This window comes from Cyclopterus lumpus, chromosome 21 (assembly GCF_009769545.1).
Source record: "Cyclopterus lumpus isolate fCycLum1 chromosome 21, fCycLum1.pri, whole genome shotgun sequence".
NCBI classification, from domain to species: Eukaryota; Metazoa; Chordata; class Actinopteri; order Perciformes; family Cyclopteridae; genus Cyclopterus; species Cyclopterus lumpus.
Genome location: NC_046986.1, coordinates 15638060 through 15654895, shown reverse-complemented (window position 1 = coordinate 15654895; position 16836 = coordinate 15638060). Strand labels below are relative to the sequence as shown.

General features: G+C 41.2%; 1 protein-coding gene across 1 annotated transcript in view; it reads right to left on the bottom strand.

Moving 5' to 3' along the window:
• The window catches only part of thsd7ba (thrombospondin, type I, domain containing 7Ba), a 111274-nt gene that overhangs the window by 55296 nt on the left and 39142 nt on the right, over window positions 1-16836 (bottom strand). Inside the window, exon 7 of the mRNA XM_034561795.1 lies at window positions 622-813. Coding sequence (XP_034417686.1) covers window positions 622-813 — 192 coding nt within the window. The remainder of the gene's footprint in view (window positions 1-621; window positions 814-16836) is intronic.

Sequence of the window (16836 nt, the reverse complement as noted above, 5' to 3'; positions counted from 1 at the left end):
ACATTATCAATATCATACATCCTGCAATGTTTTTTCCTGTACCAAAGCAGTTTTCTTAAATATGTTAAAATTAAGAAAACTACTACGATTTAACATCGCACTTCTTAAATCCGGCCCCCTACGTTCAGCATAATGCAACTTCAGAAAAAGCAGTACAGGTTGAGATTCCAGTGTGCATCACCCAGTAAAGATATCACTGCACTGTAATATATATTGTGTACCTGAGAAAACTACACCTCCAGTGAAATTGAGCTCTCTCCTCCTGAAAATCTTTTCAGAATCAGAATAAGCTTTATTACATACGCATACGAGGAATTTGACTCCGGATTTTCCATTGCTCTCAATGTACATACACAGAAATAGACAAATAAACAATAGATAGACATTGTATATACATGTCTGTACTGCCACTGCTTAATATTTAGTACCTTGTATGTAATTAATAAAATGACACACTTAATGACATCTAAAATCGAAAGTGTTTGCAGCAATGCCCCCTCGAAAAGGTATATGGGAAGTTCTGCGCAAAAAACACAACAACAAGGAACACAGAAAATAAGTGACAATTGTGAACAGCAGGTTGGAAAAGATTCAAAGAAGTCAGAGGGGGCGTTGCGTTACCTTTTCCTGGCATGGCCAGCACACTGCGAGTGCGGCTCTGTCGACCCTCGGCGGTCTTGGTGGCACAGCTGTGTGAGCAGGGGGACCAGGAAGACCAGGAGCCAACCACACAGTCTGCAGGACAGGCCACCTCGCAGGCCACTTCTAAGGGGGGAGGGTCGTGTACACAGTGGGCCACCGGCACATCGTTCCCTGAGGAAGGCAAGTTAAGATAAGTATATATAAATCACAATGAGACCCATTACACTTCCTGTATCTTGACTTGACCAGACAACAATCAGGTAGGCTTCAAATCCCAATCCAGCTCAGGGATTCATAAAATTACCAGTGTATATAAGCACAGAGAAAGCATAACATTACAACAGGGCTTACTGTGCATCTGTGCCAATGTGAATGCTCCTCATACATAGTGATTATGATCCAAATACATGAACCACCTCAAGGGGTGAGCAGGTTTTGTATCCTGATCACACTCAAAGAGTGTATATATAGTGAACAGAGTACACTCTGACATGCTCTGGTTGTCTGGGGTTGTTTACTGTGGTGGCTGGGTGTGGTTAAGCTCAGCTGCAGAGGGGAGTGGGGGAGTACGCTCAGGGGACGGTACCAGGTGGAGGCCTAATTGGCCTCACCTGGGTCTAATGATGATTGCTCCTGTCGTGTATCCTGTGCTTCCTTAGAAGATCGGTTTCCAACATACCGATTCACATGTGTTTTTGGTCAGTGTCCCCTCAAAAGAATGCCCTTTGACCTGTTGGAGGGGGGGGGGGGGGTCTGTTCCTGTGTCCGGAGCGTGTGTGAAGAGGCCTTTGTGTGACCACATCTGTTATGTGCAAATCTTGATATATGATACACCTTCCTGTGTCTGGAAGGTAAGTGTTTTGATTGGGGGTTCCTGAGTGACGTTATGTATCTCATTACATTACATTACATTACATGTTATTTAGCTGACGCTTTTATCCAAAGCGACTTACAATAAGTGCATTAAACCATGAGTCCAAACTCAGAACAACAAGAATAAAGCAAGTACAATTTCTTCACTAACGTTAAACTACAAAGTGCAATCCGTAGGAGCCATTTAAGTGCTACTAAAGTGCTAAACTACAAAGTGCTATCAGTAAGAGACATTTAAGTGCTACTAAAGTGCTACTACGGCTCTACCTTCTCTATTCAAGGTATAGTCGAAAAAGATGTGTTTTTAGTTTGCGATGGAAGATGTAGAGACTTTCTGCTGTCCTGATGTCAATGGGGAGCTTGTTCCACCAATGAGGAGCCAGCACAGTTGTGACTTTGTTGAGTGTTTAACTCGAAGTGAAGGAGCTACAAGCCGATTGGCAGAAGCCGAGCGAAGTGAACGAGCTGGGGTGTACGGTTTGACCATGTCCTGGATGTAGACAGGACCCGATCTGTTCGCAACACGGTACGCAAGTACCAATGTTTTGAAGCGGATGCGGGCGGCCACCGGTAACCAGTGAAGGTCGCGGAGGAGCGGAGTAGTGTGGGTAAATTTCGGGAGGTTGAAGACCAGTCGAGCTGCTGCATTCTGGATGAGCTGTAGAGGTCGAATAACATTAGCAGGTAGACCTGGCAGGAGGGAGTTGCAATAGTCTAGCCGTGAGATGATCAGAGCCTGGACCAGGACCTGTGCCGCCTTCTGAGTGAGAAGAGGTCGTATTCTCATGATGTTGTACAGCATGTACCTACAGGAGCGTGTTATTGCGGTAATGTTGGCAGTCAGGGAGAGTTGATTGTCAAGTGTCACACCGAGGTTCCTGGCAGTCGGAGCCAGCACTGAGTTGTTGAAGTTAATAGTCAGGTCGTGGGTGGGAGAGCCTTTTCCAGGAAGGAGGAGAAGTTCAGTCATGTTCGGGTTAATGTTCAGGTGGTGTGCGGACATCCACTGAGAGATGTCAGTCAGACAGGCAGAGATTCGTGCTGCTACCTGTGTTTCAGATTGGGGAAACGAGAGGATCAGTTGGGTGGGGTCAGCATAGCTGTGGTAGGTGAAGCCATGTGAGCGAATGACAGAGCCGAGAGAGTTGGTGTACAGAGAGAAGAGAAGAGGACCAAGGACTGAGCCCTGAGGGACCCCAGTAGTCAGAGGACAAGGCTCAGACACAGATCCTCTCCAGGTTAACGGTAAGTGCGGTCGGTGAGGTAGGATGAGAAGAGTGAGTGTGCGGTGCCTGAGATACCCAGGTCCTGGAGGGAGGACATGAGGATCTGGTGGTTCACTGTGTCAAAGGCAGCGGAAAAGTCTAGAAGGATAAGGACAGAGGAGAGAGAGGCTGCTCTAGCAGTGTGAAGCTGGTCTCAGGGTCTGGGCACGACGAAGTGGGTATATAACTGAGCTGCCGTGCAGTCTCCAGTAGACCTTCCGATTGACTGCGAGTCGCTCGTTAAGACCTGTGATTCCTGTAATAAACTCTATCATACAAGAAAGAACAGTGTTCGCGGAAGATTGCTTCAAACATCATTCTTCAACATCACTGCCGCTTGAAAGATACGACAAAACTTGGCGTCACAAACTCGGACGTGCTGTGACTTGCGGCTCCGACGACGACTTCACAAGACGGTGAGCATTTCTCACTCGATTGGATGCTGGTTCATTTATCGAGCTGTATGTGTTGAGTGTATGGTCACACCGTAGAAAATAACCTATTTTCTTTTTAAATGGAAATGTCTTGTTGAAGTGATGTGTTTGAATTAAAGCTCCGTGCTAAATTTGATTTTATTTGCGTAAGAAATACATGCAAAAAGGGGGAGTATTATAGAGATAAAGAGTAAACAAAGGAAGTATGAGAAATACAAGGAATAGTTTAGAATAGCTTCATTGTAACGAAAAAGTGAGCTAAATAGTATCGTGCAAGATTAATGGAGAGTGGGCCCTCAACTTCTTAACGGTAAGACACATGCAAATTAGCCACTGCGTGATAAATTAGCTTGGCATCGTCAGGAATTAAGTTAAAAAGACAAAATTGGGGTTAACCTCGATCCAGGTAATTTGAATGAATAAATATAAAAAACTAATAAGGGACAGAGGAAAGAGAGAGAGATAAGATTAAAGGAAAGGACCATATGACTGAGCCGCAGAATCTGGATAAACAAACATGGGCCGGAAAACCTGGAACAACACCGTATGGTCAGTTTAACTGGAGATTGTAGAATAAAAGGTCGATTGACTGTTCCCACTCTGACATTTGTTGACGAACAGTGTCTGATGCAGCCTCTCATCGACTAATCACATCTCAGAGGTAGCATACATTTTATGAGAATAAGAAAGAAAGAAAAGGGAGCGGCAAAAAGCATGCTATATGAATGTATGGTATAGATGAGTTGTCTTTGTTTTGGGAGCAAAAGTAGAGCTGTCTGTGTGTGCGCTGGGTGAGCTGTGTGTGTGTGTGTGTGTGTGTGTGTGTGTGTGTGTGTGTGAGAAACGTGATCACTGATGAGATCCAGCTGTGTGTGATTACTGCAGGAAAAGGGGGGGCAATGAATAATAGTTGAGAACCGAACATTTTAATAAACTTGTAAGGACAGATATTTTGTTCTATGTATTAAATATATAATGAGCTTCTTGTGAGAAGACGTAAGATAATAAATGAGTTATTAAATATGCAAATGAGCTTCCTTAGAGAGAGGACGTAGTATAACAAATAAGTTACTAAATACACAATGAGCTTCTTAAGAAGACTAATATAATATGAGCCTGTTTTTCTTTCTTTTATAAAGGGACGTAATGATGAAACTATGAGTCTCCAATTGGAGAAGTAAGACCCCTCCCCCCAACTGTCTCTGTTCATGTGAAGCTGTGTGTGTGTCGGGGTGCGGCTGCGTGTGTGAAAGTGTCTCCTCCAAGGGGGGTGAGATTTTCAGTAGGATGTGAGACAAAATTCTTTTGTCGCTTGAACTGTTTGTTTTATTTGGTTTTCATTGAATTCTACAATGTTTAGGCAGGGGTTTAATTTGGGAATTAAGTTTATGATGCTGTTAAAGATCCTAATGGGTTCATAAGAGACTACATCATTGCCTGTTTCTTTTCCCTTATTGATGGTACACATTTTAACCTGCTTTCATTTATAAGCTTGTACGAATATTGACCGGTTTACATACACATGAAAGACTACATGCTGTAGTTAGTTAAAAGAAAAAGTAAATAAGTGGATAGAGGGCTTGGTAACTGACTGACCAGTTAATACATTTGATTCATTGGTGGCATATGGTTGTTTGGTCTAAACTCTGCTTTGTGCGTGATTTAGTCTGATTTGTGCTGTGTTGGAGAATAAATATTGTGACTGTCTGACGATTTGAGCTGGATATTGGATGATAATTAGGCGATTGTCTTACAGTGATTAGGATCACATTTGGTGACAGTCAGTCACTTGTGGGAGCACGTGATCTTTTTGTCAAATATTATAAACGGGCTCTTGATCCGTTCGGCGTTGACAAATCAATTCCATTTTTGACTAGGGTGAATTTGTGTTTTTGATACATGAATGACTGAATGAATTGATTAATTTGTTGGTTCGCTGAGTGATTGATTGATTTGTTGATTCGATTGATGTGTTGATTTGTTAATTGGTTAATTAATTGAAATAAATAAATAATAAAAAACGAGGGAGAAATAATCTGAATAGCTTTAGGTAGTTTTAATCATACTTCTTAAAAAACAGAAGGAAGCCGTTATAATGGGGAAAAGGGACACTAAAAATCCCAAAGTAATTACTCCTGTTGATGTAGTACAGAAGAATAATCCTTTAATCAGAGGCATCGCAAACATTGCAAAAATATCAGAAAAATTGCATAAACGTTGGCCTGAAATTGACCAACCATGGCCAGTGGAGGGGACTCTTAACCCAGATGTAACTAAAATAATGCAGGTACTTGAGTTAAAGACGTAGAAGAAATGGGACAGAATGCAGAACAAACAGAAAAACTGTTGGCAGACACCAATTCATTTTTCTCACACATGAACCCTGTGAAGAGACCGCCACCTTATGAGGTACAGAAGAAGTCTAAGAAAATCTATCCTCAGCTCCCAATGATCAGTCAGGAGGGTAGCTATAAGAAGGCTACTTATCATCGGGCATGAAAAATAGATTGCGCTCTAAAATACAATCGACACCCAAGGGCATGTATCCAGTGGTCATTCGAGGACAGAGTTTGGAGTATAAGCCTTGGCAGAGTACAGATATGTCGAACATACTTGAAAAGTTACCTACTCTTCAGGATGGAGCACATCCTTGGATTTCAAAGTTAGAAGAGATTATGGTGGGAGAACAACCGGCCATTGGAGATATTAAGAGACTCTTGGCTAATCTCATTGGAGTTCATGCTATGGGATAGATTCTACAGAAAGCAGGACTTAATCGATATGTGGGAACTGCTGTGAATGATGCAGAGCTGTTTGCTGCAAGTAGAGGTTGAGTGTGCAGAGCGCTTAAAGATACATTTCCGACAAATGTACATTATGACAATATTTTTATTCAACCGCTGGGACAGGAAGAGAACCCGAGAACTCATCAAGTGTGGAGAAATGTCACAGGAAATGACCCGGAGTTGAATCAAATGGAGCAGTCAATTTTGCGAGCCAGAGTACAGAAGGGGTTGCCTCTACCGGTGAGAAGCAAACATCCAAAGGTCTTGGAAGCATGACAAAGAGTGTGTATACGGATCATATAGCCCACCAAGTGGAGCTGTTTAGGAAAAAGGAACATGATCAGAAGGAACAGGACCAAGAGACCATCAGGAAACTTAGTCAAATACAACTGGTAGATAATAAGAAGATGGAGAAGAGGAATTGAACCACAGATTGAAGAACTTTTGAAGGCGGGTGTTTTGGGGATAACACAGGATCCCCAGAACAACACACCTTTGTTGCCTGTGAAGAAACCAGATGATTCATATCGCCTGACACATGATTTTAGAGCGGTGAATGAAGTGGTAGCTGATTTTCCATCAGAAGTGCCGGATCCACATACTTTGTTAGCCCAAATTCCTCCAAATGCGACACATTTCACAGTGTTAGATTTATGTGGTGCGTTTTTCAGTGTTCCACTTAGCATAGAAAGTCAAAGTTTATTTGGGTTCATGTACAATGGACAATCTTATGATTATGAGATTGCCACAAGGGTTCAAACATGGTCCTCACATTTACAACAAAATATTGAAGGATAATTTGGTTGAGATAGATTAAATATTAAAAAGCACTGTAATTCAATAAGTGGATGACATCATCATTTGTTCACCAGATGAGGAGACATGTCATAAGGACTCAATTAAATTGTTACAAATACTGGCAGAAAAGGGGCACAAGGCCTCTCTGAAAAAGCTGCAGTATTGTCAGGAGAAGGTAGCTTATTTGGGTCAAATAATAACGCAGGGAAACTGAGAGTTGAGTGGGAAGATAACCATGGTAAGGTTCTAGTTCTGTCAGAACTAGGGAAGTATACATTACTTAATGACAAAAAGAGACTGAAGATCGAGGGAGATTGTAGTCTCTAGGTACAGGCCTCAACGGGAAGATCAAGGTGATTATAGGTGTTACATGGCATGTCATTTAGCTGACGCATTTATCCAAAGCAACTTACAATAAGTCCCCCCTCCCACCCTGGACACAACCTGTTCGAGTCCCTCCCCTCTGGTAGGAGGCTGCGGTCCATCAGGACAAGGACCTCACGCCACACCAAAAGTTTTTTCCCGTCAGCAGTCGGGCTCATCAATGGGGCCCGGGTCCCCCACTGACTGACCCTGTCACCCCCAGGACTACCTCCTCTTCTTCCTCCTTCCTCTCTCCTCCTTCTTCCCCCTCCTTCTTCTTCCTCCTCCTCCTCCTCTCTCCTCCTTCTTCTTCCCTCCTCAGGCTCCTCCTCCTCCTTCCTCTCTCCTCCTCCTCCACATACATGTCACTTTAACATGCACTTTAACTTAAACACACATGTCACTTGAAACACACACCTAAACACTTTAACGTTATTTGTTGTCCAAGCACTTTATCTTATACTTAAGTTAATACACACATTGCACTGTTGCTGTCGCATTGATTGTTGTTTGTCATGTCTAATGTTGCACCTTCCGCCAAAAAATCCTGGCAATAAACATTTTCTGATTCTGATTAAACCATGAGTCCAAACTCAGAACAACAAGAATCGAGAAAGTACAATTTCTTCAATAAAGTTAAACTACAAAGTGCTATCAGTAAGAGCCATTTCCTGGAGAGGAAGAGATCAAAGAAATTTCGGAAGAGGAGGAAGGTTTAATCTAAATTTTCAACAGCGTCCAGACGAGTGTTCTAATAATTCAGGAGGAGCATGGGTTAGCTCACGTTGCAAGAGAGGAAGTTAAGAGAAAGATTACAAAGGAGTATGATTTTGGGCACTATGTTTGCTTGAACAGATTGATTATGTCAAAGGCAGCGGAAGGTCGAGAAGGATAAGGACAGATGAGAGAGAGTCTGCTCTAGCAGTGTGAAGCTGCTCAGAGACAGCAAGGAGGGCAGTCTTGAATCTAGACTGATGAGGGTCAAGAAAGTTGGTACTGTGGAGATAGGAGGAGACTTGGTTAAAGATAGCTCGCTCTAGAGTTTTGGAAAGGAAGGGGAGGAAAGAGACAGGTCTGTATTTGTTGACTTAAGATGGGTCGAGAGTGGGTTTTAGAGGTGTTCTTTTTACAATCCACATATTGGTAGTAACAGTCGATAAGTGGCAAAATAGTCGTGGTGAAAATATCAGAACGGCGGTCCCTGATATAATGGAAGTGACATCAATTCGAGCTGACAGGTGTTTTTGTTCGAATACAACTTTATGATGGGCCGGGAATGTTTATGGGGATATCAGATTGTGATAAATATATGATGGACTTGGGTAAACATGAACGAACGCTGGATGGTCTGCAAATGCTTGGTTGCAGGATAAATTAGGGCCATTAGGAGCAGTATTAGTACAGGTTGTGGCAGTACTCGTTCTGTCATTGTGTGTGATGTTTTGTTTTTGTACGCTGTTGTTGACCTTTGCAAAGGCTATGATAATGAGATGGGTTGGAGTTGTGATACCAGGCGATCAAACTCAGATGCCATTATTACATGGTGATGACACAGACATTGATGAGGACGAAATGATAAGGGTCGAACTGGTGGAGGAATATCCATTTTGTTATTATAATCCTAACACATACCTCTGTTATTGCTTGGTTATTCTGTAGTTTTGATTTTGTTTCACTCTTTCGAGACTCTGTATGGCCTCGAAGGGGGGGGGGAGAAATGGACAATGTGATTTATAATTTCACATATACTTATAGAAGTGTAATTCTGTATTTGTTGTTTTAATTTGTATCTGTTCTGTATGCAAAAGATACTGGTTTTCTTTTCTTTCATTCTAGAACATATTGGGGCAGGACCACTGTGCGGCTGGTGAATTGTTATGGGACTCCGATGTGTTGAATGGATTCAAGACACGTCAAAGATGAACAATAATGAACAAACCGAATGGTCTGAAGGACTCTGAACAAGGACTGATGACACAACATCCAGATTCAAGACGTCGTCAATGCTAGAACTGAGAGTCAAGGCTGCTGAGAAACTGCAGTGTTCATTCTTATGTCTTATCCTATATGTTATATTAGTAGTATTAAAAATGAATTTTCTTCCTTATGTGCCAATTTGTTTGGGAAATTATGTTTTCTGTTGTTGGGCAAATATAGATGGGACCTTGGATGTTTTATTTTTCTCGATATTTAGGGACAGTGGGTGTAGGCAGGAGGAGGTCCACTGGAAGGTGCGATGGGTCGACCAGCCTGACTTTGGACATTGTTTTGTTTTGATTTGCTGAGAGTTCCATATGTATTTGCTTAAGTCATTTCCTTACACAATTTGCTAAAATTCCGCATTTCAGTGGTATGGAGTACTATGTAAGGTTGCCTTAGCAGAGGAGCTGTGAGAGAATTTTCCTGTATCCATTGTTTCATGGTTATTAATTAATATTGATATTAGATTTCAAGAAAGATAGCTGCTTAACAGGTTTTTCACTCTCACTTTTATACTCCATACAATTGCTTTATTGTTAAGATTATGCGGTAGGACGAGTATACACAGATATGTGTTCTTTTGTTTTTTGGTCGAGACTTTGTTTAGTCTCGAAGGGGGGAAATATGTTGTGTATCCTGTGCTTCCTTAGAAGATCTGTTGGAGGGGGGGTCTGTTCCTGTGTCCGGAGCGTGTGTGAAGAGGCCTTTGTGTGACCACATCTGTTATGTGCAAATCTTGATATATGATACACCTTCCTGTGTCTGGAAGGTAAGTGTTTTGATTGGGGGTTCCTGAGTGACGTTATGTATCTCAGGGTCTGGGCACGACGAAGTGGGTATATAACTGAGCTGCCGTGCAGTCTCCAGTAGACCTTCCGATTGGCTGCGAAGTCTCCGGGCTGACTAGTCGCTCGTTATGACCTGTGATTCCTGTAATAAACTCTATCATACAAGAAAGAACAGTGTCCGCGGAAGATTCCTTCAAACATCACTCTTCAACATCACTGCCGCTTGAAAGATACAACACTCCCATTATAAGTGTGCATGTGGACAAAGGAGCGCGGTGCTGGGATTCGGCAGAACGCCGGACCTACGCTGCTATCCACAGGAGCAGATCAGCGGAACGCACTACGGAGACCGCATCCGCCTGCAATTAATAAAAACACCTAACTAGTGCCTGTCTCTATTGTCTCTGTGCTAGGGGAATACCACCCACGGTAACACGCGCTTGTTACATTTACCATTTCCTGTCAGCGTGGAGAAGGCAGTTGTGACATGGAAATAGATCATGGTGGGATCTCATTGTTGACACCGTTGTTGCATGTTAATGCTAGGTAACATAATCAGGTCAAATCTAGATACAATCAAATGTATAAGATGTTTATATTCTTATAATTAGTAGGAAATTAGATAATTAGTCATTACAATTTGTAGTATTCTAAAGTTCATATTGTTTATATTAGCAAATGTGGTGGGGAATGCTCCCCGAGTACCAGTGAATGCAGCATAGAGTGTAGTGTTTGTGAATGCAGCTCTAAGGCTGGCTCCCCCCCACCAATTCCCTCATCAGGGACACATTATAAAAAGGCACATGTTTACATTGTTTAACCAACTGTTTGTTTTTTTAATTCGTTTTTTTCCATTAGTTTCCTTTTCTTTAGGTGAAGTAGAGTGCCATTATCAACAGGCTACACGCCCGCGGTGAGGTGCCTCCATCTTCTACCAGCACGAGGATACGAGTGAAGACTCCGTGTGGTCTGCCTCCCCACCAGCGGCCTCAGCTTAGATTCCTGAATTTTACTTGTTTTCATTTTAGCAGATTACAGATTGTTAGGGTTTTACAGTTTTCAGTCATGCCTTTTTAGCTAAGATTGTGAAAACAAATTATTTGTATTCCCTTATGGGTTTCAGTCATTTTCATTTGTACATTAATATTACTTCCACCCCAGCAGCTTGATTGGATTTTTTTTTCATTTTCGCAAAATTCAAAATGTTTCCGATCCTTTAGGGGGAATTCAATTTATTTTCACTCAAACCAAACTTACAGGTAAATAGTATTGCATTTAGATTGTATCTATTGCCTCCACACCACTCTCAACAAAGCAGTGGCTGAGCCGGGGGCTAGCTAACGGTGAAGACAACTACATCAATGCTGAAGGAACTCACAGTTTTTACCTGAGGCAGAACCAGATGGTGGGCGCTACCCGTAGGCACTGAAATGGTTATCAGCGGTTACGATATGAGCGTGCTGCAGCGCTGCGGCCATTAGCTGGCCAGTGGAGCACACACACGAGGACTCGCATGCACCTCCATGCACTCAAAGGCACACAGAGGATGGATTACAACACACACACAGAGAGAGAGAGTGACTTCATTCTCCATTCAAGTAGCCAACACTCCACTAAATCTTAACATATAGATAGATCCTGTAGAAATAACCTTTTAAGAGGTCATAGTTTGACAAAGTCTGTCCAACATAAATATAATTACATTTTAGCGAAATAAAATTATGAAAAAATCCACTTGTTATTCTGAACCAGTTTCAAAAGCTCTCCCTTGGCCTTCATCTTGCAGTTATGTTATGACATTTATCACAGCTCCCAGTTAACTCTTCTGTCAGAAGTGAAACAGCTACAGGAGGACAGAGCCCTCTCTCTTGGCTGTGCTTCCACGATAATGACTCTTTTTGTGTGATTAAACACAGGAATTACAGAAAATATTCTCATATGAATGTTAATGACTAGATAATACACTTGGTGAAAAAAAAAATGTACATATAGAGTTTTTAATAGATTTTGTATTTTTTGTTGCACCCAGCCCAGGGTTAGCAGAGTGCCATTTCTTTGTCCGAGAGAAAGAGATAGAGAGATCAATTTCAGAAACCGAGATGCCATCCTGATGTCAAAACAATGCCAGCAGCAGCTGAGGCGCTGTTTTGGGGAATATACGCTCACACACAGCAGTAGGCCATCATAAACTTGTTTGAACTCTGCCACTAAATCATCGGTGATATGCTTCAACAATAACAACCAAGGGGAAGATTTGTCATCAATTTTACTTTGTTTTCCTTCTCCAAGCGACTCGACTATCCTTGATGCAGCTGAGGGCATCTGAGAGAGCAAAGGTAGGTATCGCCTCATCAGGTAGATGTGAAATACTCTCTTGGGGAGTTTGACAACATTTGACACATAATATGAAAGCATCAGAGGTTTATCGCCATCAAAGTAACTGGTGTGCGTACAGCTGGAGATGTCTGTCTGCTGTTTGGGACGCACAAGTCCTTTAAGTGGTGAAGATAGAAGTGGACATTAGATGGAGGGTTCTGCAGTTGAAGTTATCAATGAAACAATTCTCAAGTATTTGGTGGAAGTGATGCTTTTCACCCTCAGCAAGAAAGTATAAAAAAAGGAGGAAAAAAAATCACTCCTGGGTGACCAGGAATAATCTTAATAGTCAAAGACTACAGAAAGGCAGCACAGTTCTGGAGGCTGCTGCTCTTGAATACGAATTGTACTGATTTGTACGTTGCATAATTGTTTGTAATTGACTGCAATTTTAAGCTGTGGAAAATATATAGTCTTCGCTCTGCTTGGCTCCCACTCCAGGTAATTATTGCAGGCGTCCATGGTTTATATAAGTAGGCATGAAATGAAACACGGGAAGCAACACAAATTCTGTAAATCAACCACTCTGACTTTACCATTAATAGTTTCAATGTAGCTGTTGTCGGAATATGATGCCTATTTTTCACTTGGAGCATGAACATGGACAGTGACATAAATCAAGACAATGTATAAAAACTTAAACTTTATGCAAATGTGATAAAGCTAAAATGCATTGAACACTAAAAATCCCTTAAAGAGGAACGCTTTGTAAAGGGTTGTAAACTGAAGGAAATGCTACACCGTGTCCTTCAGTTTACAACATTACACATTCAACCTGTCATGATTAAATCCATGACCAAAGAAATAATATCGTGAAAACAAAATAAAATAAAATGAGCAGGACAAGCGGAAAGTAAAATAAGCTCTCAAAAATTCCATTCACTTCATAAAGCATGACTTTAGAGAATCAAACATTAAGAAATTAGAAAAGACCAAACATGTGTCTATGTGGGTCTCGAAAGGTTAAAAAATATCGACATTCCAGTACATCGAACAATGGCTTCTCTAATGTGATGCAAATGTGTGCCTTGTACCTCATTGCTGCATTATCTGTATCATCCAATGTATGCAACACCACGCAACACATAGCAATGTTTCCTCGTGCTGTAGAATTGTTCGGATGTATTATTGCCAACAGTATACAATCAGTAATTATTAAACACTGTTCTGCTTGAAGATCACAAAGGACTAATGAATGTTAGCAAACAAAACTAACAAAAGGCTCATAAAGCATTGCCTGGAAACATTGCCTAAAGAAAATGGTATGATAAGATGAAACCAAATACACAACTTTAGTGTGTGTGTATATGGGTGAAACTACATGTGGATCCGCAAATAGATGGCTGCCCTAGGGGTCCTTTTGCATTATTAATACAGGGATCTGTAGTTGGGGCTCTTACTCAAATATAATACCATTGCCCCCTGCATGCAATTTCAACATGATTTCTATTCTGCTCGCCCACCCACCAATTAATGTTTGTCATTGTTATTATTCAGGTAGATGTAGAAAAAAGCGAGCAGTCCTCGCCTTTATTTAAGTTTTAATAATCCCATTCACTCGGTGCGGACAGCTTTTAAGACAAAGCTGGAGGGCAAAGGCAACAAGGAAAATTGGACAAAATCTCTATGAACATCAAAGTGGGCTCTGACTAGCCTGGGTCACTAATTCATGTTTTCCCTGTATTTGTCTGTCAATCATGACACTTTGGAAATGTTTCATTTGTGACGGTCTCAAAGCCAAGTTTCATGCTGCTTTTCCGAGGTTATTAACGCTTGAATATTGCTGACCAGTCGAGGAGAGATCAGTTCAGGTTGATGGTAACCGCACTGCTGAGTTATTGTTGTTCAGAAATGTCACATTTCCCAACATGCATCTATGTCAGCTGTCAGTCACAGGTGCACCAGGTATTTGAGTCAGTGTGTACCGGTGGTTGGGAGTTAGTTCTGGAAATGGGACTTACCACAATGGTTGCTGTGCAGAGAGTGGGAGCTGTGAGAGCTGTCAAAACAGCTTTTTCCAAGCTTGGAGCAAAAAGCCAGTTGGTTAGGCAGCACTTTTACTTTGCCGTAGAACAGCTCGAAGAAGTGAGAGTGAATACAATAAGCGCCCATTAACCTCCCTGTTTGAGATGCCATATTGTTTTAATCTCAGTTTGCAACAATAGTAGCAGAACCTTCCAGCTCTAAACTGCATGCAAAGCAACTCCTTATTCACGTAGCTGAATATGAAGATTATAATGTTGTGTTTAAAAGCTTCAGATAATATGGTTTAAAGTTTGAAAGCCTTAGTTTCTACACGGATGCCACATGATGATACAGGAGGAGTCGTCATATTCACACATTTTTTCCGATATGAAGTGCCAATTATTTTAGTTTATTGTTAATCAACAAGATTAATTATGACACCCCATAAAAATGTCCAACCGACCAACCTTCCACCAATCTTTTCTGCAATCGAGGGAAGAGCACTAGCCAATCCGAAGCTGAGGAGGGCGGGTCTACGTGGAATGCAGGTGGAGGAAGAATAAATGAATCAAACTACTGTAAATAACTGCTCAACTGCCAATGGCTGTGCGAGAGGTTGGCGTGTGGATGAGAGGTTACTTCATTTTCCAAAAAGCCCTCTTGCACATGTATTGCTAGTGTGACATTGTTTGTGCAATGTGAAGCAGATTAAGGCACTAAATCAGGTTGTTGTAAGAAAGTAACTTCACAGAATCTGAATAAATGAAATTACTTTGAAATAGAACAAGCAACAATGGACAGATATATTCAGAGATTCAACGGGCTTGGTTATAATACATGTAACTCTCATTAACTATGTGCCAACAAATCTGTAATTCAATTAGTGTGGTGGTTGTGCTATGCCTAAGTGCTAATAGAACTGGCAGAGTTGAGAGCCAATCAACACTTTCACACATATGGTATCATCAGTTAATGCTATAATAGAGTACATCAATGTTATAACACTGTTACATTTGTTATATTGAGGCTTCGGCAATGCAGTTATCCATGTGACATTTCATTTAAAAAGCTTGCCTTCTGTAACTTTCGTAAGAAAAGCAACACCTTTTTTCTTTTCAAAGGGGGTAGATGCCTCTGGATCATCCTCATGGCTGAGCTCCACAATGTCTGTAAACACCCCTGAGCCATGACACAAGTGGGTTTAAGAATTACCTAATGTATTTGCTAAGCAATAAAAGCTTGGCTGTAGGTGATAGATGATGTTTTCTGATTGCTTGAGCAGCCACAGATAATAATTTAAATCTCCATTAGGTAAACTTTCCAGAGAAAGTGCTATCTCTTACTCTCTGCAGGCATAAACTTTCCTCAGACAACTTCACAAGTTTTCAGGTTTTAAATGCAGTAGTAGTTGTATGCTAAGAAATAGGAACCTAACCTACTCTATCAAGGAGTAAAGTAGGGAAAACACTCCATATCTCAATTTACTTTTTTTAAGTTCACAAAAAATGGTACCCGCCAGTTCAAACACATACTTCCCTCAATCATCATCAATCATCAACAACTATCTTTATGGTTTAAAATGAGCTTTTCACTTTAATAATAATTTGTAACCCATGCTACACTTGACCGAAAAATGGACAATAAACTGAACCTTTAAAAACATGTCAGCAATACTTATGTTCAGAACATAAAAGGAGGGTCCTTTTGGAGCAACTTCTAAAGGGATTATTGGCCATGACATGCCTGGCCATAGCTGACCTTTCCACAAGCATCGACCTTCAACAATCAAATAACGATTCCATAAGACAGTGTTGGTCAAGATGGGATGGATTGCAAACAGGACTGTTTTTTTTACTTTTACTTCTTATCCATAAACAGCTCTGAACTCTGAGCTCAAATAAAAATCTGTCCTACCTGTCTTTGTCTAAAAAGACAGGTAGGTAATTTGATTTATTAGAAGTAGGTCATAGAATTAGAAGTCAAGCTTATACAAATATAAGCGATGCTTATTGTTTATGACAACCTCTCAGATTGTTGTGTACAATCCTTCCACTGTTGCAGGTATGTTATTCCTACCCTCTCCTTTCTCTCACTCTTCTCAGCCTTTTAGTTGCAGCAACAAAAATGATTGAAACCAAGCCAACCATGGCTATTTATGCAGGTTCTGCTCCAGAGAACTGTAAATATACTGTAAAATACTATTAGAAACTCTTCACAGCAACCACTCTATATAAAATATACACCACAGATATTGTGTGGGTGCAAGTTGTTGCGGGTTTGAATTAATTCAACTTTTTTGTGATGGGTCATCCCTTGACCTTTTTTCTGAGAGAAGAAGCATGTCTGTCTTCTTCAACATTTCAGTATTGCAAAGACAACGTCTATCATCTCTTCTGGTGTAACAGCTGAGCAGAGCTTGAATGTGTTGAGTCTGAATGTGCAGACAGACTTGCAATTACATCTTCCTGCGATTTCCATGGACTGTTAATGTTAAGCAGGACAGACAGTTATATCCAGAGAAAAAACTTGACCGTGATCATCATCATCATAACAGCTTCCTCTGTCC